General features: G+C 37.2%; 1 protein-coding gene across 1 annotated transcript in view; it reads left to right on the top strand.

The window, feature by feature from the left end:
* DIPK1A (divergent protein kinase domain 1A) overlaps positions 1-26884 on the top strand; it is a 119941-nt gene that overhangs the window by 70334 nt on the left and 22723 nt on the right. Inside the window, exon 2 of the mRNA XM_060025641.1 lies at positions 11745-11879. Within this exon, the coding sequence (XP_059881624.1) occupies positions 11745-11879 (135 nt within the window). The remainder of the gene's footprint in view (positions 1-11744; positions 11880-26884) is intronic.

The raw sequence follows: 26884 nt of genomic DNA, 5'->3' as shown, positions 1-26884 counted from the left end.
CCCTGGTGGCACAGTGGTTAAGAATCCGCCTGCCGGGACTTCCCTGGTGATGCAGTGGTTGGGAATTTGCCTGCCAGTGCAGGGGACACGGGTTCGATCCCTGGTCCGGGAATATCCCACATGCTGCGGAGCAACTAAGCCCATGCACCACAACTACTGAGCCCATGAGCCACAACTACTGAAGCCCACGTGCCTGGGGCCCATGCTCCGCAACAAGAGAAGCCACTGCAATGAGAAGCCTGCTTGCCACAACTAGAGAAAGCCCAGGTGCAGCAACAAAGACCCAACGCAGCCAAAAAGTAAACGAAATTGAGTTATTTGTAGTGAGGTGGATGGACCTAGGGTCTGTCATACAGAGTGAAGTAAGTTAGAAAGAGTAAACCAAATACCGTATGCTAACAGATATATATGGAATCTAAAAAAAAAAAAAAAAAAGTTCTGAAGAACCTAGGGGCAGGAAAGGAATAAAGACGCAGACATAGAGAATGGACTTGAGGACACGGGGAAGGGGAAGGGGAAGCTGAGATGAAGTGAAAGAGTGGCATGGATATATATACACTACTAAATGTAAAATAGCTAGCTAGTGGGAAGCAGCCGCATAGCACAGGGAGATCAGCTCGGTGCTATGTGAGCACCTAGAGGGGTGGGATAGGGAGGGTGGGAGGGTGACGCAAGAGGGAGGAGATATAGGGATATATGTATATGTCTGGCTGATACACTTTGTTATAAAGCAGAAACACACCACTGTAGAGCAATTATACTCCAATAAAGATGTTAAAAAAAAAAAAAAGGTATAGGATCCATTCCAAACAAAGTTTATCTGTATGTGTTGTGGTATAAAGTATTTACCTTATGAAATGCTTTCTTTATATTTCTGTTTTTTAAAGCTAGCATATTTTTCAAAATATTATTACTATAAATATCTAGAGTTTATTTAAAGAAAAGGGTAAAAGTTATATTTGGGGATATGTGTCAATAATTGTAACTTTAGTTTTTTTCAGCCAGATTACTCCTAAATATTTAGCAGTAAAAGCTAGCTACAATGTTGTCAATATAACAATAAGGAAAAAAAGATTTTTGAAGTTTATTTCAGAGTAACTGGTAATTGGAAAACTTGAATGAAAATATGTTGTACACATGAAACTTACATAAATCTTATAAACCAGTGTTATCACAAAAGAAAAAGGGCAAATATGTCTCTCAGCTTTTTCTATGAAATGATGAAATCATTGTATTTGAGTTTTTGCAAGCAATAGCCTTATCAATTTGTTAGGTTTTCTGAGTGTTCAAGTCCACTAAACATGAACAAGTAAGACATGATACCTATTTTTCTTCCTTACTTTTCAAAATTAAGAACATCTGTGTAGGAAGTATTTAGAGGTAGAGCAGATGGGACTTTGTGCTTTATATGTTTGTAAAAGATGTTGAAAGTGAAAAATTGATAAGTAACATAGAAGTAGTCTTACATGGCTAAAATTTGAGGTGTTGCTTCTTTATGCCTATTTTTAAAACTTAATGTAAAATCATTTGAATAAGATCATAGATTTTCAGATTTGTTTTGAAAAAAAGTTATCACAGTGAGATCAAACAATATAAAAAAAGAAAAAGTATCACTATTCTTTACAGTAGAAATGGTAGGAAAGTTTATTTCATCATTTATATATTTTCCATCTCCAGTGATTTTTCTTTATTTATAATAAGATATTGCCAATCATTTAGTCATAAAGAATTACTTATGTTATTTCCAGACAGATGTTGTATTTTTCTAATTAGTAGTAGTTTATGCCTTAAAGACTAAAATAAAATGATAGTGTCATACAAATTTGATTCTTTCAGCTGCTTAATTTTTGTTTTCATTTTACTGTGTAACCATAATACAAGTTTTCTCAGCCTTAGCACTATTGACATTTGGGCAGATAATTCTTAGTTGTGAAGGGCACTTCTGTGCATTGAAGGATGTTTAACAGCATCTCTGGCCTCTACCCACAAGACTCCAGTATTTCTCCCCAGTTCCAGACATTGCCAGGTATCCCCTGGGGGGAAAATTGACTCCAGTTGAGAATCACTGCTGTAGTGTATTTACTAAAATTCTTATCATGACTTTCAGGAGCATAATTTGGAATAAAGCAATGTACCACTGGTAGCTAGGCACAAAATCAGCAGAACAGAAAATCTGCTGGGCCATATTTTGGATAGTTCAGCAAAAATAAAAAGGTCAGAAACAGTAACTACATTTCTTAATCAAAGTCTAGATTGTCTAGGTAATTGGTATGGAACAGACCACTGGGAACATTTTAGTGAGTGCCACACAGGGAAATAAAATTAATTAATAGCTACAAGTGTCATTTATGGCTATTTTTTTAATCTTTATTTTAAAATGTGAAGCAGCAGGATCTGCAGAAATTAAAGAACACATACATATATACGCAAATCAATCAATATGATACACCATATTAACAAATTGAAGGAGAAAAACCATATGATAATCTCAGTAGATGCAGAAAAGGCTTTCGACAAAATTCAACACCCATGTATGATAAAAACTCTGCAGAAAGTAGGCATAGAGGGAACCTACCTCAACATAATAAAGGCCATATATGACAAACCCACAGCCAACATCATTCTCAGTGGTGAAAAACTGAAACCGTTTCCTCTAAGATAAGGAACAAGACAAGATTGCCCACTCTCACCACTATTAGTCAGCATAATTTTGGAAGTTTTAGCCACAGCAATCAGAGAAGAAAAGGAAATAAAAGGAATCCAAATCAGAAAAGAAGAAGTAAAACTCACTGTTTGCAGATGACATGATACTATACATAGAGAATCCTAAGGATGCTACCAGAAAACTAGAGCTAATCAATGAATTTGGTAGAGTAGCAGGATACAAAATTAATGTACAGAAATCTCTTGCATTCCTCTACACTAATGATGAAAGATCTGAAAGAGAAATTAAGGAAACACTCCCATTTACCAGTGCAACAAAAAGAATAAAATACCTAGGAATAAACCTACCTAAGGAGACAAAAGACCTGTATGCAGAAAACTATAAGACACTGATGAAAGAAATTAAAGATGATACAAACTGATGGAGAGATATACCATGTTCCTGGATTGGAAGAATCAACATGGTGAAAATGACTATACTACCCAAAGCAATCTACAGATTCAATGCAATCACTATCAAACTACCAATGCATTTTTCACAAAACTGGAACAAAAAATTTCACAATTTATATGGAAACACAAAAGATCCCGAATAGTGAAAGCAATCTTGAGAACGAAAAACGGAGCTGGAGGAATCAGGCTCCTGGACTTCAGACTATACTGCAAAGCTACAGTAATCAAGACAGTATGGTACTGGCACAAAAACAGAAAGATAGATCAATGGAACAGGATAGAAAGCCCAGAGATAAACCCACACACATATGATCACCTTATCTTTGATAAAGGAGGCAGGAATGTACAGTGGAGAAAGGACAGCCTCTTCAATAAGTGGTGCTGAGAAAACTGGACAGGTACATGTAAAAGTATGAGATTAGATCACTCCCTAACACCATACACAAAAATAAACTCTGGATTAAAGACCTAAATATAAGGCCAGAAACTATCAAACTCTTAGAGGAAAACATAGGCAGAACACTCTATGACATAAATCACAGCAAGATCCTTTTTGACCCACCTCCTAGAGAAATGGAAATAAAAACAAAAATAAGCCAATGGGACCTAATGAAACTTAAAAGCTTTTGCACAGTAAAGGAAACCATAAACAAGACGAAAAGACAACCCTCAGCATGGGAGAAAATATTTGCAAATGAAGCAATTGACAGGATTAATCTCCAAAATATACAAGCAACTCGTGCAACTCAGTATCAAAAAAACAAATAACCCAATCCAAAAATGGGCAGAAGACCTAAATAGACATTTCTCCAAAGAAGATATACAGATTGCCAACAAACACATGAAAGGATGCTCAACATCACTAATCATTAGAGAAATGCAAATCAAAACTACAATGAGATATCATCTCACACCAGTCAGAATGGCCATCATCAAAAAATCTACAAACAGTAAACGCTTGAGAGGGTGTGGAGAAAAGGGAACCCTCTTTCTCTGTTGGTGAATGTAAATTGATACAGCCACTATGGAGAACAGTATGGAGGTTCCTTAAAAAACTACAAATAGAACTACCATACGACCCAGCAATCCCACTACTGGGCATATACCCTGAGAAAACCATAATTCAAAAAGAGTCATGTACCACAATGTTCATTGCAGCTCTATTTACAATAGCCAGGACATGGAAGCAACCTAAGTGTCCATCAACAGATGAATGGATAAAGAAGATGTGGCACAAACATACAATGGAATATTATTCAGCCATAAAAAGAAACGAAATTGAGTTATTTGTAGTGAGGTGGATGGACCTAGAGTCTGTCATACAGAGTGAAGTACGTCAGAAAGAGAAAAACAAATACCATATGCTAACACATATATATGGAATCTAAAAAGAAAAATGGTTCTGGTGAGCCTAGGTGCAGGCAGGAATAAAGACACAGACGTAGAGAATGAACTTGAGGACACGGGGAGGGGGAAGGGTAACCTGGGACGAAGTGAGAGAGTAGCATTGACATATACACACTACCAAATGTAAAATAGATAGCTAGTGGGAAGCAGCTGCATAGCACAGGGAGATCAGCTCCGTGCTTTGTGACCACCTAGAGGGGTGGGATAGAGAGGGTGGGAGGGAGATGCAAAAGGGAGGGGATATATGTATAAGTATAGCTGATTCACTTTGTTATACAGCAGAAACTAACACAACATTGTAAAGCAATTATACTCCAATAAAGATGTTAAAAAAAAAAAGAACACATGAAGGTCCTTATACTATTTTGTGTTACTCTCAAATCACGGTAAGTTCCGTGGCATGCTGGAATAAAAACGTGTTTCACTCCTTTTGTCATTATATGTACAACAGGTGATGCCCAGTGCCCTGCTGGGAACGTCATTAATTCAACTTCCTCTCCAAAATTTTTGACATTCTGTGTCATGATGAACACTCAGCGGGCAAGCCAGTTTACAGGGTGTTTTTCCATTTAAACATATGCCAGGGAAGAAATTTAACGTAGCTATTTGAGAGAAAAGCAAAATGATTCCAAGTTTTATTAAACTGCCTCTGCAGGAGGGAGAAATACATAAGTCTTAGTTGCCGGCATCTATTAAGCTCAATATGCATTTGAAAGCTAATAGAAATCATTGATGGAGAGTCCAGAGGGTAGTTGACATTACTAGGCTTCTTGAGGTAGGTGTCAAGAAGAAGGTAAGACAGGACCAAATTCTGAGCACTAAGAGAGAACCCTACTCACCAGGTCTGTGTTGTTTCCTTTGCTCTGCGACTTCTACCTGCTGTGGAGCAAGGCAGGAAGAAAAAAAGAAAATATTCTTTTACATTGTATTGCATTTTAAGGTTTTCCTTGACTTTTTACTGAATGAATCGAAATTAATCTTCTTTTAAAACCCTATCTCAGTGTTAATATAGGGTTGGACTTGTCACGCAGGTGGGTGATTGTAACTTTATTGCCATTAAAAGATTTCAAATTGCATTCATGCTTCTTTGTGCACGTAAAGAAAAATGGACAAAATAATGGAAGATTGATATTTCCTTAAGTCTGCTGTTTAATTCTGATGTCTGCTCTTCTACAATGCTGTGTTTCTAATCGTACACAGTTTAGTGATATCTAGGAGTATATAGTTGTTGGCCATAAATAAAAATCACAAAGTTGGTTTAAAAAAAAAAAAGATTGGGTTTTCTTTTAGCTTTCCTAAAATAAAATGGTTTCAATAATTTTATTCAGTAACTTCTTGATTCCTACATTTGTATTATATTATTTCAGATTTTACATGTCCATCAGTTTCATGTGGAATTTATTATTTTTTTAATAAATTTATTTATTTATTGGCTGTGTTGGGTCTTTGTTGCTGTGCATGGGCTTTCTCTAGTTGCGGCGAGCGGGGGCTACTCTTTGTTGCAGTGTGCGGGCTTCTCGTTGTGGTGGCTTCTCTTTGTTGTGGAGCATGGCTCTAGGCACGCGGGTTGCAGTAGTTGCGGTGCATGGGCTCAGTAGTTGTGGTTCGCAGTCTCTAGAGCGCAGGTTCGGTATTTGTGGCACACGGGCTTAGTTGCTCCGCAGCATGTGGGATCTTCCCGGACCAGGGCTCGAACCCATGTCCCCTGCATTGGCAGGCGGATTCTTTTTTTTTTTTTACATCTTTATTGGAGTAAAGTTGCTTTACAATGGTGTGCTAGTTTCTGCTTTATATCAAAGTGAATCAGTTATACATATGTTCCTATATCTCTTCCCTCTTGCATTTCCCTCCCTCCCTCCCACCCTCCCTATCCCACCCCTCTAGGTGGTCAGAAAGCACGGAGCTGATCTCCCTGTGCTATGCGGCTGCTTCCCACTAGCTATCTATTTTACGTTTGGTAGTTTATATATGTCCATGCCACTCTCTCGCTTTGTCACAGCTTACCCTTCCCCCTCCCCATATCCTCAAGTCCATTCTCTAGTAGGTCTGTGTCTTTATTCCTGTCTTACCCCTAGGTTCTTTGTGACATTTTTTTTCTTAAATTCCATATATATATGTTAGTATACGGTATTTGTCTTTCTCTTTCTGACTTACTTCACTCTGTATGACAGACTCTAGGTCCATCCACCTCATTACAAGTAGCTCAATTTTGTTTCTTTTTATGGCTGAGTAATATTCCATTGTATATATGTACCACATCTTCTTTATCCATTCATCTGATGATGGACACTTAGGTTGTTTCCATCTCATGGCTACTGTAAATAGAGCTGCAATGAACATTGTGGTACATGACTCTTTTTGAATTATGGTTTTCTCAGGATATATGCCCAGTAGTGGGATTGCTGGGTCATATGGTAGTTCTATTTGTAGTTTTTTAAGGAACCTCCATACTGTTCTCCATAGTGGCTGTACCAATTCACATTCCCACTAGCAGTGCAAGAGGGTTCCCTTTTCTCCACACTCTCTCCAGCATTTATTGTTTCTAGATTTTTTGATGATGGCCATTCTGACTGGTGTGAGATGATATCTCATTGTAGTTTTGATTTGCATTTCTCTAATGATTAATGATGTTGAGCATTCTTTCATGTGTTTGTTGGCAGTCTGTATATCTTCTTTGGAGAAATGTCTATTTAGGTCTTCTGCCCATTTTTGGTTTGGGTTTTTGTTTTTTTGTTATTCAGCTGCATGAGCTGCTTGTAAAGTTTGGAGATTAATCCTGTCAGTTGCTTCATTTGCAAATATTTTCTCCCATTCTGAGGGTTGTCTTTTGGTCTTCTTTATGGTTTCCTTTGCTGTGCAAAAGCTTTTAAGTTTCATTAGGTCCCATTGGTTTATTTTTGTTTTTATTTCCATTTCTCTAGGAGGTGGGTCAAAAAGGATCTTGCTGTGATTTATGTCATAGAGTGTTCTGCCTATGTTTTCCTCTAAGAGTTTGATAGTTTCTGGGCTTACATTTAGGTCTTTAATCCATTTTGAGTTTATTTTTATATATGGTGTTAGGGAGTGATCTAATCTCATACTTTTACATGTACCTGTCCAGTTTTCCCAGCACCACTTATTGAAGAGGCTGTCCTTTCTCCACTGTACATTCCTGCCTCCTTTATCAAAGATAAGGTGATCATATGTGTGTGGGTTTATCTCTGGGCTTTCTATCCTGTTCCATTGATCTATCTTTCTGTTTTTGTGCCAGTACCATACTGTCTTGATTACTGTAGCTTTGTAATATAGAGTGAAGTCCAGGAGCCTGATTCCTCCAGCTCCGTTTTTCGTTCTCAAGATTGCTTTGACTATTCGGGGTCTTTTGTGTTTCCACACAAATTGTGAAATTTTTTGCTCTAGTTCTGTGAAAAATGCCAGTGGTAGTTTGATAGTGATTGCATTGAATCTGTAGATTGCTTTGGGTATTAGAGTCATTTTCACAATGTTGATTCTTCCAATACAAGAACATGGTATATCTCTCCATTTATTTGTATCATCTTTAATTTCTTTCATCAGTGTCTTATAATTTTCTGCATACAGGTCGTTTGTCTCCTTAGGTAGGTTTATTCCTAGATATTTTATTCTTTTTGTTGCAATGGTAAATGGGGGTGTTTTCTTTATTTCACTTTCAGATTTTTCATCCTTAGTGTATAGGAATGCTAGAGATTTCTGTGCATTAATTTTGTATCCTGCTACTTTACCAAATTCATTGATTAGCTCTAGTAGTTTTCTGGTAGCATCTTTAGGATTCTCTATGTATAGTATCATGTCATCTGCAAACAGTGACAGCTTTACCTCTTCTTTTCCAATTTGGATTCCTTTTATTTCCTTTTCTTCTCTGATTGCTGTGGCTAAAACTTCCAAAACTATGTTGAATAATAGTGGTGAGAGTGGGCAACCTTGTCTTGTTCCTGATCTTAGTGGAAATGCTTTCAGTTTTTCACCATTGAGGACGATGTTGGCTGTGGGTTTGTCATATATGGCCTTTATTATGTTGAGGAAAGTTTCCTCTATGCCTACTTTCTGCAGGGTTTTTATCATAAATGGGTGTTGAATTTTGTCAAAAGCTTTCTCTGCATCTACTGAGATGATCATATGGTTTTTCTCCTTCAGTTTGTTAATACAGTGTATCACGTTGATTGATCTGCGTATATTGAAGAATCCTTGAATTCCTGGAATAAACCCCACTTGATCATGGTGTATGATCCTTTTAATGTGCTGTTGGATTCTGTTTGCCAGTATTTTGTTTAGGATTTTTGCATCTGTGCTCATCAGTGATATTGACCTGTAGGTTTCTTTCTTTGTGACATCCATGTCTGGTTTTGGTATCAGGGTGATGGTGGCCTCGTATAATGAGTTTGGGAGTGTTCCTCCCTCTTCTGTATTTTGGAAGAGTTTGAGAAGGATAGGTGTTAGCTCTTCTCTAAATGTTTGATAGAATTCGCCTGTGAAGCCATCTGGTCCTGGGCTTTGTTTGTTGGAAGATTTTTAATGACAGTCTCAATTTCAGTGCTTGTGATTGGTCTGTTCATATTTTCTATTTCTTCCAGGTTCAGTCTTGGCAGGTTGTGGCAGGTGGATTCTTAACCACTGCCCCACCAGGGAAGTCCCTCATGTGGAATTTATTTTGATATAAGATATGTTTTAGGTATTTAAATATGCTATTTCCAAATGTTTAACAGTTGTCTCATCATCTTTTATTAAATAATCTTTCTCTAGTGGCCAAAAAAAAAAAAAAAAGATTGAACTTCTAAAAGTAAAATCGTGCCATGCTACAGCTGTTCAAAGAACCCTCTTAACTGTGTTAAGGGTACTTGTATGGTAGATTTATAACTTGTTTGTCCCTTTAACTGGAGATGTTCTAAAAGTGCCTAAGGCAGCATCTGACACTTAGTAGACAATAAATAGTTGCTGAATGAATGTGTGGGAAGGGGGTGTCTTGGTGTGGAAGTATTCCTTATTGCACAACATAAAAAAAATGTTAAAAAAGTAGAGAAAAACATGTACAAAAGAAGGCATGTAACTGTCACCCAGCTTGAACAGTTACCAACTCACGGCCAGTTTTGTTTTAATAATACCCTACCTACTTTTCCCTCCCCATATTATTTTGAGGCAAATACCAGATATTATTTCACTCATAAATATTTCGATGTCTATCTCTAAAAGATAAGGTCTCTTTTCTTTAAACATTACATTATTACACCAGAAAAATTAAAATAATTCCTTAACGATGTCAGGTATCCTGTCAGTCTTCAAGTTTTCAATTGTCTCATAAATGTCATTTTCTTTTACAGTTTTACATTTGAATCAGGACTCAGAAAAGATCCACAGGTTGTGATTATTTAATATGCAGTATTTCTTATGTATTTTTTGATGTTTGGTTTTCCCATCTTCTCTCTATTTTCTCCTTTGTATTTTATTTGTTGAAGAACTGGGTTGTTTGTACTGCAGCACTTCCCACAGCCTAGAGTTTGCTGATTGTATCCTAATAGTGTCACTTACTTAACTGTCACTTATATTCCTCTGTCTCCTGTATTTCCTGTAAACTGGTAAGGCTTAATCAGATTCAGATTCAGTTTTCTTTTTGGCAAGCCCAAAAAGAAGGTGGTGGCCAAACCATAATGACAGCATTATTGGCTTTTTGTTCAGTGCCTTTGCAAATTGATTTTGCTATTTGTTGAATATTTTCTATGTGCCTTGCAATGTGCTTATGTTCTATAGGCATTATGTCATTTAATCATATTTAAGCTTCATAATACTAATACATATCAATTTCTCTCTGATGACTAGACCTCTTATCAGGGCCAAGTAATCTTAAATGTCTTTCAAACAAACCCCTTTGTGTAAACCCCATTGTCATTTATGTGATTTAATTTGGAATTCTATATGAACTTTCTTTTTACTGAATTCATTTAGAGCTATACAAAAATAACTTGCATTAAAGGCATTTTTAAAAATATTTTGATAATAAAGCTCAAAGACTTATCATATAATTGTGAATTCGTTGTACTCAAGCCTTTTGGTACTGGGATTCACCATCTGTTAACCTCACAGAGACCGATATCTAAACCGCAAATAAAGCCAACAGAATTCAGTATTTCCTGAGTCTCTTTTTCCTCTGCACTCATTGTCTTCTGCAGATGCATTTACGTCTCTTTCATCTCTTTCTGCTTTCTTTGCATGCTCACAGTATCCTACTGTTGCCCAGTGTGAGAAACTGACTTGTGATTGTAAAAGCAAAACTAGCCTTTCGTTGTTTGTTTACGTATCTTTATTTTGCTCAATTCTCCCCATAGTCCTAAATTCAGTTGTTTATAAAACCAGACCACTGGCGTTCCAGACTCAAAAATAAATATCAAATTATCTTGACTAGCTGACATTTTGAAGATTAAACTGTTTGATATGTGGTTGATGGAGAAAAAGCACTAACTGACCCGAGTCACAATTAGATACCAGAGCACTGAGAGCAAAACAGTGCAAAGAGGATCCTGTTGTGCAGCCTTACAGACTGACATGCAGAGCGTATTTTATTCTTTATATATCTTAACCTTTCTTCTCCTTTAATAGTTGTAACTTTCGCCTTAAGTTTCCAGAATATCTGTTAGGTGAAGCATTTGATTAGTTGAATGGGAGGAACAGAAAGCATTGGTGAATACAGCAGGGAAATAGGAATCAATGTGAATAATTTCTTACTCTGGTTGTACCTCACTGTGAGACATTAGACAAGTAGCCAAATTCTCTGTTCTTATTTCTTAAAACACAATTATTTTACCATGCTTATTCATGAAGAACTTTAAGATTCTTATTTGAAACACTCTTCTGTAAGCTTGTAGTAAGTGGGAATTGTGTCTTTCTTTACCTGATCTTACTGGGTGCCCAGGGTAGCATGGTGCATGTGCTCGTGCTTAATGAGTAGGTTTGGATGCTGGTGGTATTTGAAAGGTTATACATTTTAAAGGGTATTTTGTTCCCTTTTCCTTGGAAAGACCAAGGAGCTTCCTTTTCTAAGACCAGTTGTGTTTGGACTAAGTGAAAGTACACTTTGTTCTAGGAGAATTGCCATATGAAAGCCTAGAATATATATTAAGTTCTTCCAAGAAAGGGGGAAAAGTCATGTTCTAGGACAGTGAATGCTGACTTGGTGCTGAATGAATGATTGTTATGTGCTCTTTTACTTACAGGCTCGCTTCTCATATGTGCGAATGAAATATCTTTTCTTCTCCTGGTTGGTGGTTTTTGTTGGAAGCTGGATTATATATGTGCAATACTCTACATATACAGAACTATGCAGAGGAAAGGACTGTAAGAAAATAATAGTAAGTATTTTTTATTTTCTAGTATGTGGAAAAACCTATTGTTAATTGAAGTACAGTTGATTTACAATGTTGTGCCAATCTCTGCTGTACAGCACAGTGACTCAGTTATACACATAGAGACATTCTTTTTTTTATATTCTTTTCCATTATGGCTTATCCTGGGAGATTGGATATAGTTCCCTGTGCTATACAGTAGGACCTTGTTGTTTATCCATTCTAAATTTAATAACACATTAAAAAACCTATATTAATAACACATTATATTTACTACTATATACATGCTAAAATTTTTTTTTAAAAAGTCAAAGTTAATTTGATTTTGAGTTGTGCTGAACTTCTTAGCATTTTGATATGACCAAATTAGTAGGACTGTTCCCCACTTTGAAAAATCCAGTATTCAGAAATCTGAATATGTGATACAGACTAGTGTGAAAGCATCCTTATTACAAAGAGGGATTTTTGTTTTTCAAATATACTTGGCAGTTTAGTTTACTGTAATCAGATGGGTTTTTTAAAAAAATAAATTATTTATTTTTGGCTGTGCGCGGGCTTTCTCTAGTTGTGGCGAGCAGGGTCTACTCTTCCTTGCGGTGCGTGGGCTTCTCATTGTGGTGGCTTCTCTTTGTTGCCCAGCCCGGGCTCTAGGCGTACGGGCTTCAGTAGTTGTGGCACACGGGCTTAGTTGCTCTGCGGCATGTAAGATCCTCCCAGACCAGGGATTGAACCCGTGTCCCCTGCACTGGCAGGCGGATTCTCAACCACTGCGTCCCCAGGGAAGCCCAGTCAGATGGGTTTTTAAATATTTATAGTATGAGAGTGTTATTTGCAGGCAACCTTTCTGGAACACATCTTTTGAATAAATGGAGTCATTCTCAAATACTGAAAATTTACCTAAAAAGCATGTAAGTGTATTTATTATTTAATTTCTATCCTAATTACTGGATGTATCTCAGGAAAATCGCTCTATCAGTTTAAGATTTCTAGAAAATCCAGGATAAGTAAATTTAACTCCTTGTTTTCTGCTGATATCTTCTATATAAATAATATTAAAACATTTCATCTGAGAATTATATTTCTGATATAATAGTGGTTGGGATCCCAATTATTATAACTTGTTAACAATTCTATAATTATTGAGTGGTTACTCTTTAACTAGGCCAGTGGTGCTAGGGGTGTGCATTTAGCAAGGAAGAAGATATCCTGACCTTATGAACTTAGAGTCTAGCAGGGAAGAAAATGAATAATTACAGTAAGGTAAAATAAATATTACAGTAGCAAATGTCTCCCCATAAGACAGGGAGAGCTGAACCTTTCCAAAGTTCTAAGAAAATAAAAATCAATTTAATTCCGGCTACTCAGTCAGGATAAAAAATTTAAAAAAACAACAGCAAAAACAAAAAACCATTATTCCCCAGGAGTATTACAGCCTCTTAACTAGGCAGGGGAGAAATTACTAATATAAGAAGCAAGGGAATTAATTAACAAAGAAGAGTCCCAAATCAAGGAGGGTTGAAAGATGTCAATCTTATATTCATTCCAATGGGCCATTCCAGATCCTTGAGGAATTTTACTAGGAGGAGCCTCTGGAGCCAGACAATACACTGGGTACTTTACATGGTCATTAGTACTTAAAATAATACTGTGAAAGCCCCCCAAGCCCACTTTACAAATAAAGAAATATGGCTAGCAGAAGAATTTGCCTGTGATGGTGGAGCCAGAATTTGATCCTAGTTCTGTCTCTATAGAAAGCTCATGCTCTTTCTGCTACCCAGTGTCAGAAAAGACTGATAAAGGAAGTTATAGATTAATGAAGCTAACAAAATCCCCCACAAAACTCACCAGCTCACCTTCAATGAAGAAGAAAGAAGTTATATAATCAACTATAACATATAAATAACCAAAACTATTTGAAATGTTTATTTCCTTTTTTTTTTTAGGTCACCTTTCTCACACATTAAAGTGTACACATTAAAGTGTATTCCGTGATCAGATGTATTTGAAAACAGAAGGTTAAACAAATATAAATAACTGACTTTACTGGGGACTTCTCAGGATCTTTAATATTCTAGTGTGCATTCTGCATCTCCAGAGAAAGCAAATATACTTGATTAGGAAAAAAATCCATCTCCACTGCAGCCCTCCCAGGAAGACTTATTAACATCATCTGGTTATGTTAGAAGTACTGTTCTAGAGATTAAGCCCAAATGAAATAGACATGGTTTTATCTGTTTTAATACTATAGCCTTTAAAATGTTAGGCATATATTGGTACATATTCTGTTATGGGTCAATTATAGTTGAAGTACCATATTATTTTCCTTTAAGTTCACTTTAATTGATAAAGAATGGAAGCAGAATATAATTCTAGCATAATTTAATGGTTATCATTCTAAAACTTGAAAATAATGAAAATGTTTTCTGAGCCTAAAATATATCCTTTTTCCTAAGACTGGCTTTAAAAAAAATTGTAGTTTCTCTGCATTTGGGAATTATGTTCTTAAAACTTACCACAACTAGTAGTACTAAGACCAGTAGTACTAAGATAGTACTGATATGGCATAGGAATTGTATGATTAGAACTAAAAAGCAGGCAGAGAAAATATTTTTAAAGTATATGTTAAAGCTTCAAAGAGCTAACAAGATAGTGAGGAATTACTTGATCAAGATCTGGGAGAGGATAAGATTTAAGAGAGGTGAGCCTAGATTTTGTGGCTGTGTTTGCCTGAAAATGTATGACCTGAAATACAGTCTTATGGGGCTAGGAAGATAAAAATATAGTCCATTTTCTACCAAGAGTGGGACCCTGGTTCACCATGCTTTGGGCTGAGGTTCCAAAGGACTGAACACCAAGAGTGAAGGTGAGCTAAAAGAACCTCAGAGAGGCAAGCTGACTTTGTACCTTCTTTTTCGCTTGAGGAATTTGCTGATGCTGGGCATGAGCAGGGTTCTGAGAACCAGGACTGTATACTGGGAGAGTGCTGCTGCTGGGGATAAGAAACCAGCAAGCTTTTATAGAAAACTAAGGGAGCCTCACATAAAGCCAGTTATCCTGTTGGGATATTTGCCAAATCCTGGGGCTTTACAGAGTGGGAGGCTAGAAAAATCTCATTGGAAAGCCTTTGAAAAGCAGACGTTTTGGCAGTCTCACAAGATACAGACTAGAGTTATGAACCTTCCAGGGGGAGAAACTTCAATGAATTCCCAAGCTCTCAGTTGAAAATCCTGGAGGGCTATGCTCTTGGAATAGAGATGAGTCAGAAATAGATTGACCTTTACCAGAGGTACAATTCAGCCTGCACTCAGCACAGCCCCTCATTGGATTAAGGCAATCAGCTACCATTATATCTGCCTACTAGAGGGAAGGGAAATCCTCTCTGGAGGCATTATGTAGACAATTACAGAGCATGCCAAAAGACAAGATGACATGACTGAAAACCAAGAAATAAACATGGACAATAGAAGCAGATCCACAGATGACCTAGATATTGGTGTCATCCTAAAAGGATTTTAAAATAACTATGTTCATGTTCAAATAAGTAGGAAAATAGGTAGAGAATATAAATAAAACAATGGATAATTTCAACAGGGAATTGAAATGTATTTAAAAGAATCAGGAAGATAATATGGAAGTTCTTCAAAAAGTTAAATATAGAATTACCAGTAATTCCACTTCTAGGTATGTACTCAAAAGAAATGAAAGCAGGGACTTAAACAGATACTTGCACACCAATGTTCATAGCAGCATTATTCACAGTAGCCAAAAGGTGGAAACTCTCTAATGTCCATTAACAGATGAATGCATAGACAAAATGTGATATATACATACAATGGAATATTATTCAACCTTTAAAAAGAATGAAATTCTGATGCATACCACAATGTGGAGGAACCTCGAAAATACTATGCTAAATGATATAAGCTAGATGCAAAAGGACAAATGTTGTATGTGTGCACTTACATGAGGTACCTAGAATAACAATTACATATAAATTGGGAAAAGGGTAAAAGGAGCTAAAATGTTTAAAATCCTTATCATATTGCAGAGTAGGGGAAAAGTATTAATCAATTAACTTTAGACATGCTAATTCAACTATGTATTTGTTATTTCTAGGATAGCCTCTGGAATAGAAAAAGAGTGTATCATTTCCAAACTAATATAGGAAAAATGGAATAAATAATAAAAGAACACTCAGTCCTAAAGAAGGCAATAAAGAAAAAGAAACATAACAGGCAGAAGAAGCAGAAAACACATAATAAGGTGATAGATGTCACAAATTGAATTCCCTGGGAAACAGACTCAGAGACTGAGATTTACCTGAAGGAAGTTTATTGGGATGGGCTTTTGAGGTTAACATCTGTGGGGGAGTGAGGAAGGAAGATAGACCAGAATGAGAAGTTTAAACTGCAGTGCAGTAGTAATAAAAGCATCAGTTGATTCTACAGGGAACCTGGGGTTGGGATGGCCTTGCAAAGGTCCAGGCCTTTATACCCCCGTCACTGACCAGTCATTGTATACAGTTTTCCATCCTCTCCCACCCTCCCTAAAGGGGATATGACTTTGGGTAAGGCTGTATTCCAGCTGAGGCCAAGTCCCAAAGAAAGATTCAGCTGAGAGCTGTTGACTGCCTATATGCTCAGCAGCTGAGGGAATGAGTGTTCCATTTCTAGAGGAAATATGGGTGGCTTAACACGGCACTGACTGTAGTATATCTAAACCCAAATATGTTGGTAATTACATTAAATGTAAAGGGACCAAATGCTTCAGTTAAAAGACAAAGATTGTAAAAAAAAAAAAAAAAGACCAAGATTGTCAGACTGTGTTAAAATTTAAAACAACTATATGATATTTATAAGATACACATCTAAAATATAAAGATGCAGATAGATTGAAAGTAAAAGAATAGGAAAACATTCATGCAAATTCTAGAAGCAGGGATGTTTAGAGGAAAAACCATGGCTATATATATTTATGTAAGTTTTATATTACACAGACTATACCTCTTTTTTAAAGTCTGAATCAGCGCTTACTGGCTTGAAACACAGTTCCTTGTAAATTTGCTTGTCCCGGATTGCAGTTTTACAATAGCTGCTAAGTAATTGTCCGGCCTTTTCATAAATTATGGCAATATCCATGCTTACTTGTTCTGGTCCTAGTAATTCCTGGTTTGAAATGTGGAGTCTGATTGTCTCTCTCCCTCTGTATTACTCCATAGATTGTTCTCTTAAGTGGAATGAACTGAACAGAGCATATAATAAGATGGCTGTTTTCAGTTTGGGATATAAATATATAAAACTGCATTATCTCAAAACCACATTTAGCAAAAACATGCGTGCCAAAGGATTATAGTATCTTGTGTATAAACTCTGAACAGATTTCCTTCAAAATCCTCAGTCAATTTCATCTTAGTGAACTAAGGAAGATTATAAAGAGACACAGAAGATCCAAAAGTAGCCCTACAAATATTGTTTGCTAAAGATTAACAATGAGGGTTCTTTTCTTCTTCTTCCTTTGAAAGTTGGCAGCTTAGCTTTTAACTTTTATCAAGTTTTTTTTCTCATTTTTAATAATTTATTTTCAAGGTAATTACTATCACATAGGAATCATATTAAAAGTGTAGTCCATTTTAGAAGAGACATCGATCAACAAATATTTCTTGAACACTTACTACATATTAGTCATTATTCTAGGTGCTGTTGATACAGTAGTAAGCAGAGTCCACGTCTGGAGGAGCTTATATTCTGGTAGCAGAATATGAATAATAAAGATAAAAACAAATAAATGACTTCAGGTACTGAGAAGTGCAGTGAGAAAGGATATAATAGTAGTATTTAGTAGAGAATGGCAAAGGCATCTTATCTTGACCAGAGTGGTTGGGACAGGCTTCCCTGAGAAGAGGGCATTTTGAATTGAAACCTGGTAAGAAGGAAACAGTTGTGTATCTGGGCAAAAAGCATGTATGGAGAAAGGACAGTGAGTGCAAATGCCCAAAGAACAGAGCAAGTTTGGGAAATACAACCGGTTTCATGTGTGACTTATGAAAATCTGTCTCATTACTTTAGTCATATCAGTACATTATAAAACCTTGTATATTAATGGTACGGTACACCAAGTATGAGGAACTTCTTGATTACGAGTACTCAACTATATCATGTTAGGCTACTGGAAAAAATACTAGCCTGGAGTCAAAGAACCAGCCTTACCCTTTCTTGTGGTCTATTGTATGGTTTTGAATAAGTGACTTCATTTCATTGATTTGCTATTAATTCCATTGTACAGGTGAGAAAAGTATTTCTGCCTTACCTGCATCACAGATTTTATGAGGATAAAGTGGAAGTGAATCAATTAAGCTGAATGATACTCTGACATATCTATTTCTTTTGTTTTAAAATAAATGTTTATTTTATCCCACAATATGAAAAACAAAGAAGTTTCTTGGGCAGCTAAAGTATCTGACATATCTGTTGAATACAGAGGAGGTTCTCAAGTCCTTGACTTGATTTCACTTGGCTTGGGGCACCTACCCTAGTATTTGTAGCCCCTGTAACCAATTGTACTTCAGAAGTTTCCCCAGAAGATTGCTGTGGCTCTCCCATTTAGAGCATCACCTCCAAGGTGAGAACATTGTTTAGGTTAGGAATGACAGGTGATCAACAGAACAGAGTGTGATAATCAGTTTACTTATGTTTAAGAATAATGGTCTAAGCTTACATAGCTTTCTTCTTTCTGTATGTCTCTGTCTCTGTCTTTTCACCTTTCTGTCTGTGTGTGATGGGTCATGTCTATTGCAGTGATTAAGTGCATAAGCACTGGAATAAATGAGGTTCAGGTTTGAGTTCTGGGTTTGCCATTCCTTAGCTGTATAGGTTAGGCAAATTATTTAGCCTCTATAAAATTGGGATTAAAATGAGGATTTTAATATTCTCAGGTGGTTGTGAGTTCATGTATTAAAAGGCTTAATACAACACTTAACTCTTGACACGTAGTAAGTGCTCAATAAATTATTATTCTTATTATTTCAAGTTTATGCCTTTGAATCTGACTGGGACAATAAGACATATACATACACACATACATACATGACATTATACGATCAGTTGTATCAGTCAAGTTTCAAGCAGAGAAGCAGAGCCAATAAAAATATATATTAAGAGATTGATTATTATTTTAAATTTTATTTATTAGTACAAATTTATTAATATTATTTATTAACAACATGTGTGGACCTTGAGGGCATTATACTAGGTGATATAAGTCAGCCAGAGAAAGACAAATACCACATGATCTCATTTATGTGTGGAATCTAAAACACAACAACAACAAATCCAGCTCATAGATACAAAGAACATATCGGTGGTTGCCAGAGGAGGGGGTGTAGGGTGGGCAAAATGGGTGAAGGGGGTCAAAAGGACCAAACTTCCAGTTATAAAGCAAATAAGTCATGGGGACACAATGTACAAGATGGTGACCATAGTTCATACCACTGTATTGTATATTTGAAAGTTGCAAAGAGATTAGATCTTAAATGTTCTCATAAGAAAAAAATTCTGTAACTATGTATGGTGATGGATGTTAACTAGACTTCTTGTGGTGATTATTACACTGTATATACAAATATTGAATCATTATGTTCTATACCCGAAAGTAATATAATGTTATATGTCAATTATATCTCAATTTTTTTTAAAGTGAGAGATTTCTTGCAAGAAATTGGCTTACCCAATTGTGGCAAGTCCGAAATGACAGGCTAGAACTCTTGGGCCTAAGCTAAAGCTGCTATGCACAAACAGAATTTCTTCTTCGTCAGGGAAGCCTCAGCAATGCTCTTAAGGCCCTTCAACTAATTGAATCAGGCCCACCCAGATTATCTGGGATAATCTCTCTTAAAGTCAGTTGATTATGGACACATCTCTAAAATGCAGCAACACCTAGATTATTGTTTGCTTCATTAGCTGGGAACTGCAGTTTAGCCAAGCCAACACATCCGAAGGTTATCACATCTGGTTAAAATGATTTAGTTTGTGCTACAAATAGTTGTATTACAAAAATTTAAGAAAGGTTTCAATGAATAGATAAATCACTTTGGGTAGCATAGTAGAGAAAGGCTTCATAGAGGAGGTAGATCTTCTGTAGGACCTTACAGAATAGGAAGAATTTGGAAAGACACTGAGGAGCACCTTTCTCCTTCTCATTACAACCAAGCTTGCCTTAGCACTTTTATCCCTCAGAGCAAGATGCTGATTAACATTAGATCTGAGAATTCCCAGAATCATGCATCAGTAGCCAGTGAACCACAGCCTTGGTCATTGGGCCTTTTGGCTACCTGCAAATTAATATCTTTTCCTCTTTTGTCTTTTAACACTAAATTTTAAAAACAAACTTAGAATGTTGAACAAATCAAATATGTATTTCATATGTATTATGTACTGGGTGTGAATTAGTCTAATTTAGTAATCAAGTACATTTCTTATAACTTCAACATGGGAAGTCACTACAGAATATTAGTATTACTGCCCTGAGATGTTTTTCTCTAACCAATGGATCATTTTTGTTAAAAGATGTTAAAGTTAATGGGATTCTTAACTTCTAGCCAAAACTGAGATTAATTTTGCACCTTGTACATTGACTTGCAATTTCAATTCAAGTTTCTTGTTTTCAGTTTTTAATAAAAGTATGAAACCTTCCACTGTTATATCCATTATTTAGAGCTGGATTCTAGTGAAATGCATAATAGGCTTTTAAAACTCCAAGAGGGGAAATGGAGTGGGGGTGGTGTTCCTGGGAAGCCAAGGTTAACTTGTGGAAGCATAAGGAATAAGAACTGTGTTCTGCTCATCTTTGTTTAAAGGCAGCTGTCTCTGAAACTAAGGGCAACAGTAACTAAGCCTAATTGGATGTGCTTAGAAGGATCCTTTTTTTTTCCATTTGTGCTTTAAAAAATTTTTTCCACCAAGCTAGTTACAATATGTTGTATAATTCACAGTACATTTTCTCTGATCATAGCAATCACTAATGGACTCATTATTTCAGCAAAGTTCTATTTTGTGCCTAACCATAAAGAAATTTTGTACAGTTTGACTCTGTGGTTTGCTGGGTTCTTTAAAAAAGAAAAAAAAAAGAATGGTGGGAGAGGGAGAGAAATTTTCCTTCTGTATATTTTTTAGGACAACTTTGTTTAATATTGAAATTTCTGGCAAGTTCCTCCATGATCGAGAGTGTTTGTTCTGAGGTTCTACCTGGATAATAGAAGAATCACTCTGTGATATTCTGGTGAACCTTTGTGACTATTATATGAGCACCTGCTTTAAAATGGAAACATTAAAAGATGAGAGAGCCTCTAGATTTTATTACAGTCTCTTAAGATTTAATTTCTAGAGATAATGATTTGTTGCTTAAAACAACTAGCTTAACATATACTAAATTCGGGGACTTCCCTGGTGGTGCAGTGGTTGAGAATCCATCTACCAATGCAGGGGACACGGGTTCGATCCCTGGTCTGGGAAGATCCCACATGCCGCAGAGCAACTAAGCCTGTGTGCCACAACTACTGAGCCTGCGCTCCAGAGCCTGCAAGCCACAACTACAGGGCCCAGGTGCCACAACTACTGAAACCTGCGCACCTAGAGCCCATGCTCTGCAGCAAGAGAAGCCACCGCAATGAGAAGCCCGCGCACCGCAACGAATAGTAGCCCCTGCTTGCCGCAACTAGAGAAAGCCTGCACACAGCAACGAAGACCCAATGCAGCCAAAAATAAAGATAAATAAAATAAAATTTATTAAAAATATATATACTAAATTTAAGATATTTAGAACCATGTTTCCAATTAGATAGCAGTACATAACTAATGGTTTCACTTAGCTATTATTTGCTCAGGATCAATTATTACTTGACTCTAGAGGTTCATTTTGTGCTGTTATCCTATATTTTTAAAATGCACGGAACCAGTTCACTTGGAACATACTGCTTTTAAAGTGCAAGCTTAACGTTTTCCTTTTAAAAATATGGTCTTCCTTTATGCCAACTTGAGTTAGGTTACCAATTTCTTCTTCGCAAACTTATAGAAAAATATTTACTGAACAAATTTATTTCAAATCTTAACAGACATAAGCCCTATTCCAAGGATAATCTTACTGGTTAAATTATAGTAGCATTCCTGGTGGCCTTCACGTGCTGGGCTGCACTGTCTCATGTCACGTTCACCATGATGCTGAGGCAGGTGGCATCACTGTTACCATGAACATCGTTCCTGAGAAGCACTAAAGAGACTAGGGGTTAAAGCCAGCTTAGAAGAAACAAGCCAGCAGTAAAACACCATGTGATTTTAGTTATGTGCTTACTAGCACTGTGCTGGAACCTGGAGTTACAGAGATAAGGCATGTTCCCGCCCTGAAGACGCTTAAAGACTAGGAGAGGACATGAAAAAATAAACAAGAAGTACATAATTGAGACTGGGAGTAGTGTTGCTAGATTTAGGGGGAAAAAAACCAAACAGGATACCCAGTTAAATTTGAATTTAAAATAATGAGTGTTTTTTAGTATATGTCCCAAATATTACCAATAAACAATGAATAATTTTTAGTATATGTCCCATGCAATGTATTTTTTTATTGAGCCATCCTGAGAAGGTTCCAGAAGACTTTCTGGAAGAGGTTGTATCTGGACTGAATTTTGAGCAGTGCAGGCAGAAAGAAGCATGTGCAAAGCTACAAAGATATGAAAGAATGCTACATTCCAGAAACAGCGTGGCTAGAGCAGAGTGCATGAGGGGCAGTTTATAGAGGTCAAGTTAGCAGAGTCAAATTCAAAAAACAGGGGCTTCCCTGGTGGCGCAGTGGTTGAAAGTCCACCTGCTGATGCAGGGGACATGGGTTCGTGCTCCGGTCCGGGAAGATCCCACATGCCGCAGAGTGGCTAGGCCCGTGAGCCATGGCCGTTGAGCCTGCGCGTCTGGAGCCTGTGCTCGGCAACGGGAGAGGCCACAAGAGTGAGAGGCCCGCGTACCGCAAAAAAAAAAAAAAAAAAAATTCAAAAAACCATTCATGTTGTATTAAGGGTAGTAGAGAATCAATAGAAGTTTTTAAACAGGGAGTGAGTGATCAGATTTATGTTTCAGACGAATTTCACCGGTTGTAGTAGAGGGTGAATTGGATAGGAGACTATCACACGCAGGGAGACCAGTTTTATGGTGGTGGTTGTAATCCAGGCACAAAGCAGTGAGAGCTTAAACCACGGCACTGGCAGAGGGAATAGAGGAAGAAATAGCTTCAAAGGATATTAAGGAAATGATTTGATTGCCAGCACATGGTGACCAGCTGAATGTGGGAGGATGAGGAGGAAGGAGGCGGTTAAGACAACTCACTGCTCCCTCCCTTGGATGCCTGAGTGGATGATGGCACCTTTCAATGAGGTAGGGAATAAAGGAGAACAACCCTTGGGGGAGAGGAAGGCGGGAGATGGTGAGTTCAGTTTGGGGAAGGTTGAGTGTGAAGTACTTGTAAGTTATCCAGATGGAGACAGGAGATGTCCAGGAAGCACTTAGATATTTAACTCAGCAGAAAGGCCTGTGTAAGGACAGAGGTTTGTTAGAGCCATGGAAATAAATGTTACCCATGATGACATACAGAGAACCCAAAGAAAGTAGAACAAAACCCTGGAAAACAATATTTATGATTATGAGAAAGGAAGAGAATGACTCCGCAGAAAGACTCAGAATAAGTGGCCAGAGAAGTAGGAGAAAAACATGGGGACAGAAGCCATTAGAAAAGTGGTCAACAAGGACGAATGCTGAAGAGAGGTTAAATAATGTAAGAACTGAAATTTGCAATTCAGAGTTCATTGTCAAAAGTGTTATAAGCACTACCAAATGTAAAATAGACAGCTAGTGGGAAGCAGCCACATAGCACAGGGAGATCAGCTCAGTGCTTTGTGAGCGCCTAGAGGGGTGGGATAGGGAGGGTGGGAGGGAGATGCAAGAGGGAGGGGATATGGGGATATATGTATATGTATAGCTGACTCACTTTGTTATAAAGCAGAAACTAACACACCATTCATTGTAAAGCAATTATACTCCAATAAAGATGTTTAAAAAAAAGTGTTACAAGTATTTTCAAAGTATAGTACGGTCCAAAGCCAAAATATGTTGGATTAAGTTTGAATGGCAGGAAATAAGTGTTGACATTGAGTTTTGACTACTGTTTCTAGAAACTGTGCTGGGAAATCTGTTGTTTGGGTTTGGTTTGGTTTGGTTTGAATTTTTTTAAATTGTGATAACATCCACATAACACCCTCTTAACCATGTTTGTTTCTCAGTTTGTTATTACTTTTAGTCCCCACTCTATTGAAATATAATCAACAAATAAAATTGTAAGATATTTAAAGTATGTGGTGATTTGACATACATATATATACACTATGAAAGGATCCCTCCCTCGAGTTAATTAACACGTCCATTACCTAGCATACTTCCTTTTTTGGTGTGTGAGGACAATTAAGTTCTACTCTCTTAGCAAATTTCAGTTATACAATACAGTGTTATCAGCTATAGTCACCATGTTATGACACGTTAGAGCCTTAGACCTTATTCATTTTATAAATGAAAGTTTGTACCCTTTACTATCCTCTCCTTATTTCCCCCACCCTCTCAGCCCCTGGCAACTACTTTCCTACTCTCTGTTTCTCTGATCTTTTTTTTTTTCAAATGCCACTTATGAGTGATACCGTGCAGTATTTGTCTTTCTCTCTCTGGCTTACTTCACTTAGCATAATACCCTCCAGGTTCATTCATGTCATTGCAAATGACAGGCTGAATAATATTTCATTGTGTCTATATACTACATTTTCTTTATCCATTCATCTGTCCACAAACACTTAAGTTGTTTCTATAACCTTGGCTATTGTGAATAATACTGCAATGAACAAGGAAGTACAGCTATCTCTTTGAAATAATTATTTTGTTTCCTTTGGATATATACCCAGACGTGAGGTTGCTGGATCGCATAATAGTACTATTTTTTTTAATATATAAATTTACTTATTAGAGACTGCATTGGGTCTTCGTTGCTGCACACGGGCGTTCTCTAGTTGCCGCAAGCAGGGGCTACTCTTTATCGTGGTGCGCCCCGGCTTCTCATTGTGGTGGCTTATCTTGTTGCAGAGCATGGCCTCTAGGCATGCGGGCTTCAGTAGTTGGGGCTTGTGGACTCTAGAGCGCAGCCTCAGTAGTCGTGGCACACGGGCTTAGTTGCTCCACGGCATGTGGGATCTTCCCAGACCAGGGATCAAACCCGTGTTCTGTGTATTGGCAGGCGGATTCTTAACCCCTGTGCCACCAGGGAAGTCCCAGTAGTACTATTTTTAATTTCTTGAGGAACAGCAGTACTATTTTCCATAGATCATTTTAACCATTTTTAATTGTACAGTTCAATAGTGTTAGGTATATTCACATTGCTTTGCAGCCAGTCTCCATAACTTTTTCATCTTGCAAAACTGAAACTCTATACCCCTTAAACAACTTCCCATTTTCCCTTCCCCAAGCCCCTAGCAACTACCTTCTATTTCTATGAGTCTGACTACTTAAAGATCTCACATAAGTGGAATCACACAGTATAGTTACACTTGAACAACATGGATTTGAACTGCATGGGTCAATTTATGGTGTATTTTTTTTCACTAAATATGTACTACAGTATTATACGTACCGCAGTTGGTTGAATCTGCGGATGCAGAACCATGGATACAGAGGGCTGAATATAAAGTTATACACAGATTTTCTGCTGGGGAGGAGATTGGTGCCCCTAACCCCCATGTTGTTCAGGAGTCAACTGTGTTTGTCTTTTTGTTGACAGTTTTATTTCACTTAGCGTAATATCCTGAAGGTTCATCCATATTGTAGCATGTGTCAGAATTTTCTTCCTTTTTAAGGCTGAATAATATTCCATTGTATGTATATAACCACATTTTGTTTATCCATCCATCCATCCATCCATGGATTCTTGGGCTGCCTCCACCTTTTGGCTGGGAAATTGTTTTAAACTGACCTAATCCAGTTTGGTCATGCACACTTCCATAGATTCTGTTTTGAAAGATAATGGTAGCCACAGAAAATGTTTGATATAGGTGCATTAACTACTCCCTCACAACCTTTTTACTAGGTTATAATGAAAATGATTTCTACTATACACATAGGCATTTATTCAGCACATATTTATTTATAAGCAGTCACAAACCATTTCATATAATCAGTCTGTAAACTCATTAAAGTTCTAACTCTGGCCTTTTAGGTGTTCCATCAGCTTTCATGAAAGATTTCAGAGGCAGCTCCTGTTACCCTTACAATTAGCATCAGGCAACTAGAAATTCTGAACCAGTGATTCTCAAAATGTGGTCTCTTGGACCAGCAGCACAGTACTGTGCACGGATCTGTGCTGAAACTCCCTGAAGTTGAGAACCTCTGCTGTAAAACGATTAGCTCTGGGTACCTCCCTAAAGATAAAGGTATGGCTTCAACTGGTTCTTATACCCTCTTTGTGAAAGAGTAGGAATGTCTCTTATTTTAGCCAATCCATCTCTCTTAATTTCACCAATGATAGTTCATTTCTAACTTAACCATGCTATTTAACTAGCCACAAATTTCACCAGTTAAAATTCTAATTTGCTAGTTAACAAAATCTCAGAGATGGATCAATCCTTATCAAGATAGGGATAATATTGTAGAAGCCCTTACAGCAGCTACCTCTGGAGCATGGGCTTCCTGACTACCTTATTAGAATGCTAGCCAAGCACCTGTGCATTCCTGATTGGGACATTAGAGGCACCTGGACTATAAACACGCACACAAGTAGCACACTGTATATGCTGAAAATAAAATACAGACATTATAACAGAAGGGAACAAAAGAGAGAGGGTTCGTGTGTGCGTGTGTGTATGTGTGAAGAGAGAGAGGAAAAGAGACCGAGTGTGATGAGCACCGTTAATGGCCGAGAGAAAGAAGTTAGGAGAGAAGGGAAGA

The sequence above is a fragment of the Delphinus delphis genome, chromosome 1 (assembly GCF_949987515.2).
Source record: "Delphinus delphis chromosome 1, mDelDel1.2, whole genome shotgun sequence".
NCBI lineage: Eukaryota > Metazoa > Chordata > Mammalia > Artiodactyla > Delphinidae > Delphinus > Delphinus delphis.
The sequence above is the reverse complement of the archived record's forward strand: the minus strand, read 5'-3'. Positions and strand labels throughout refer to the sequence as shown.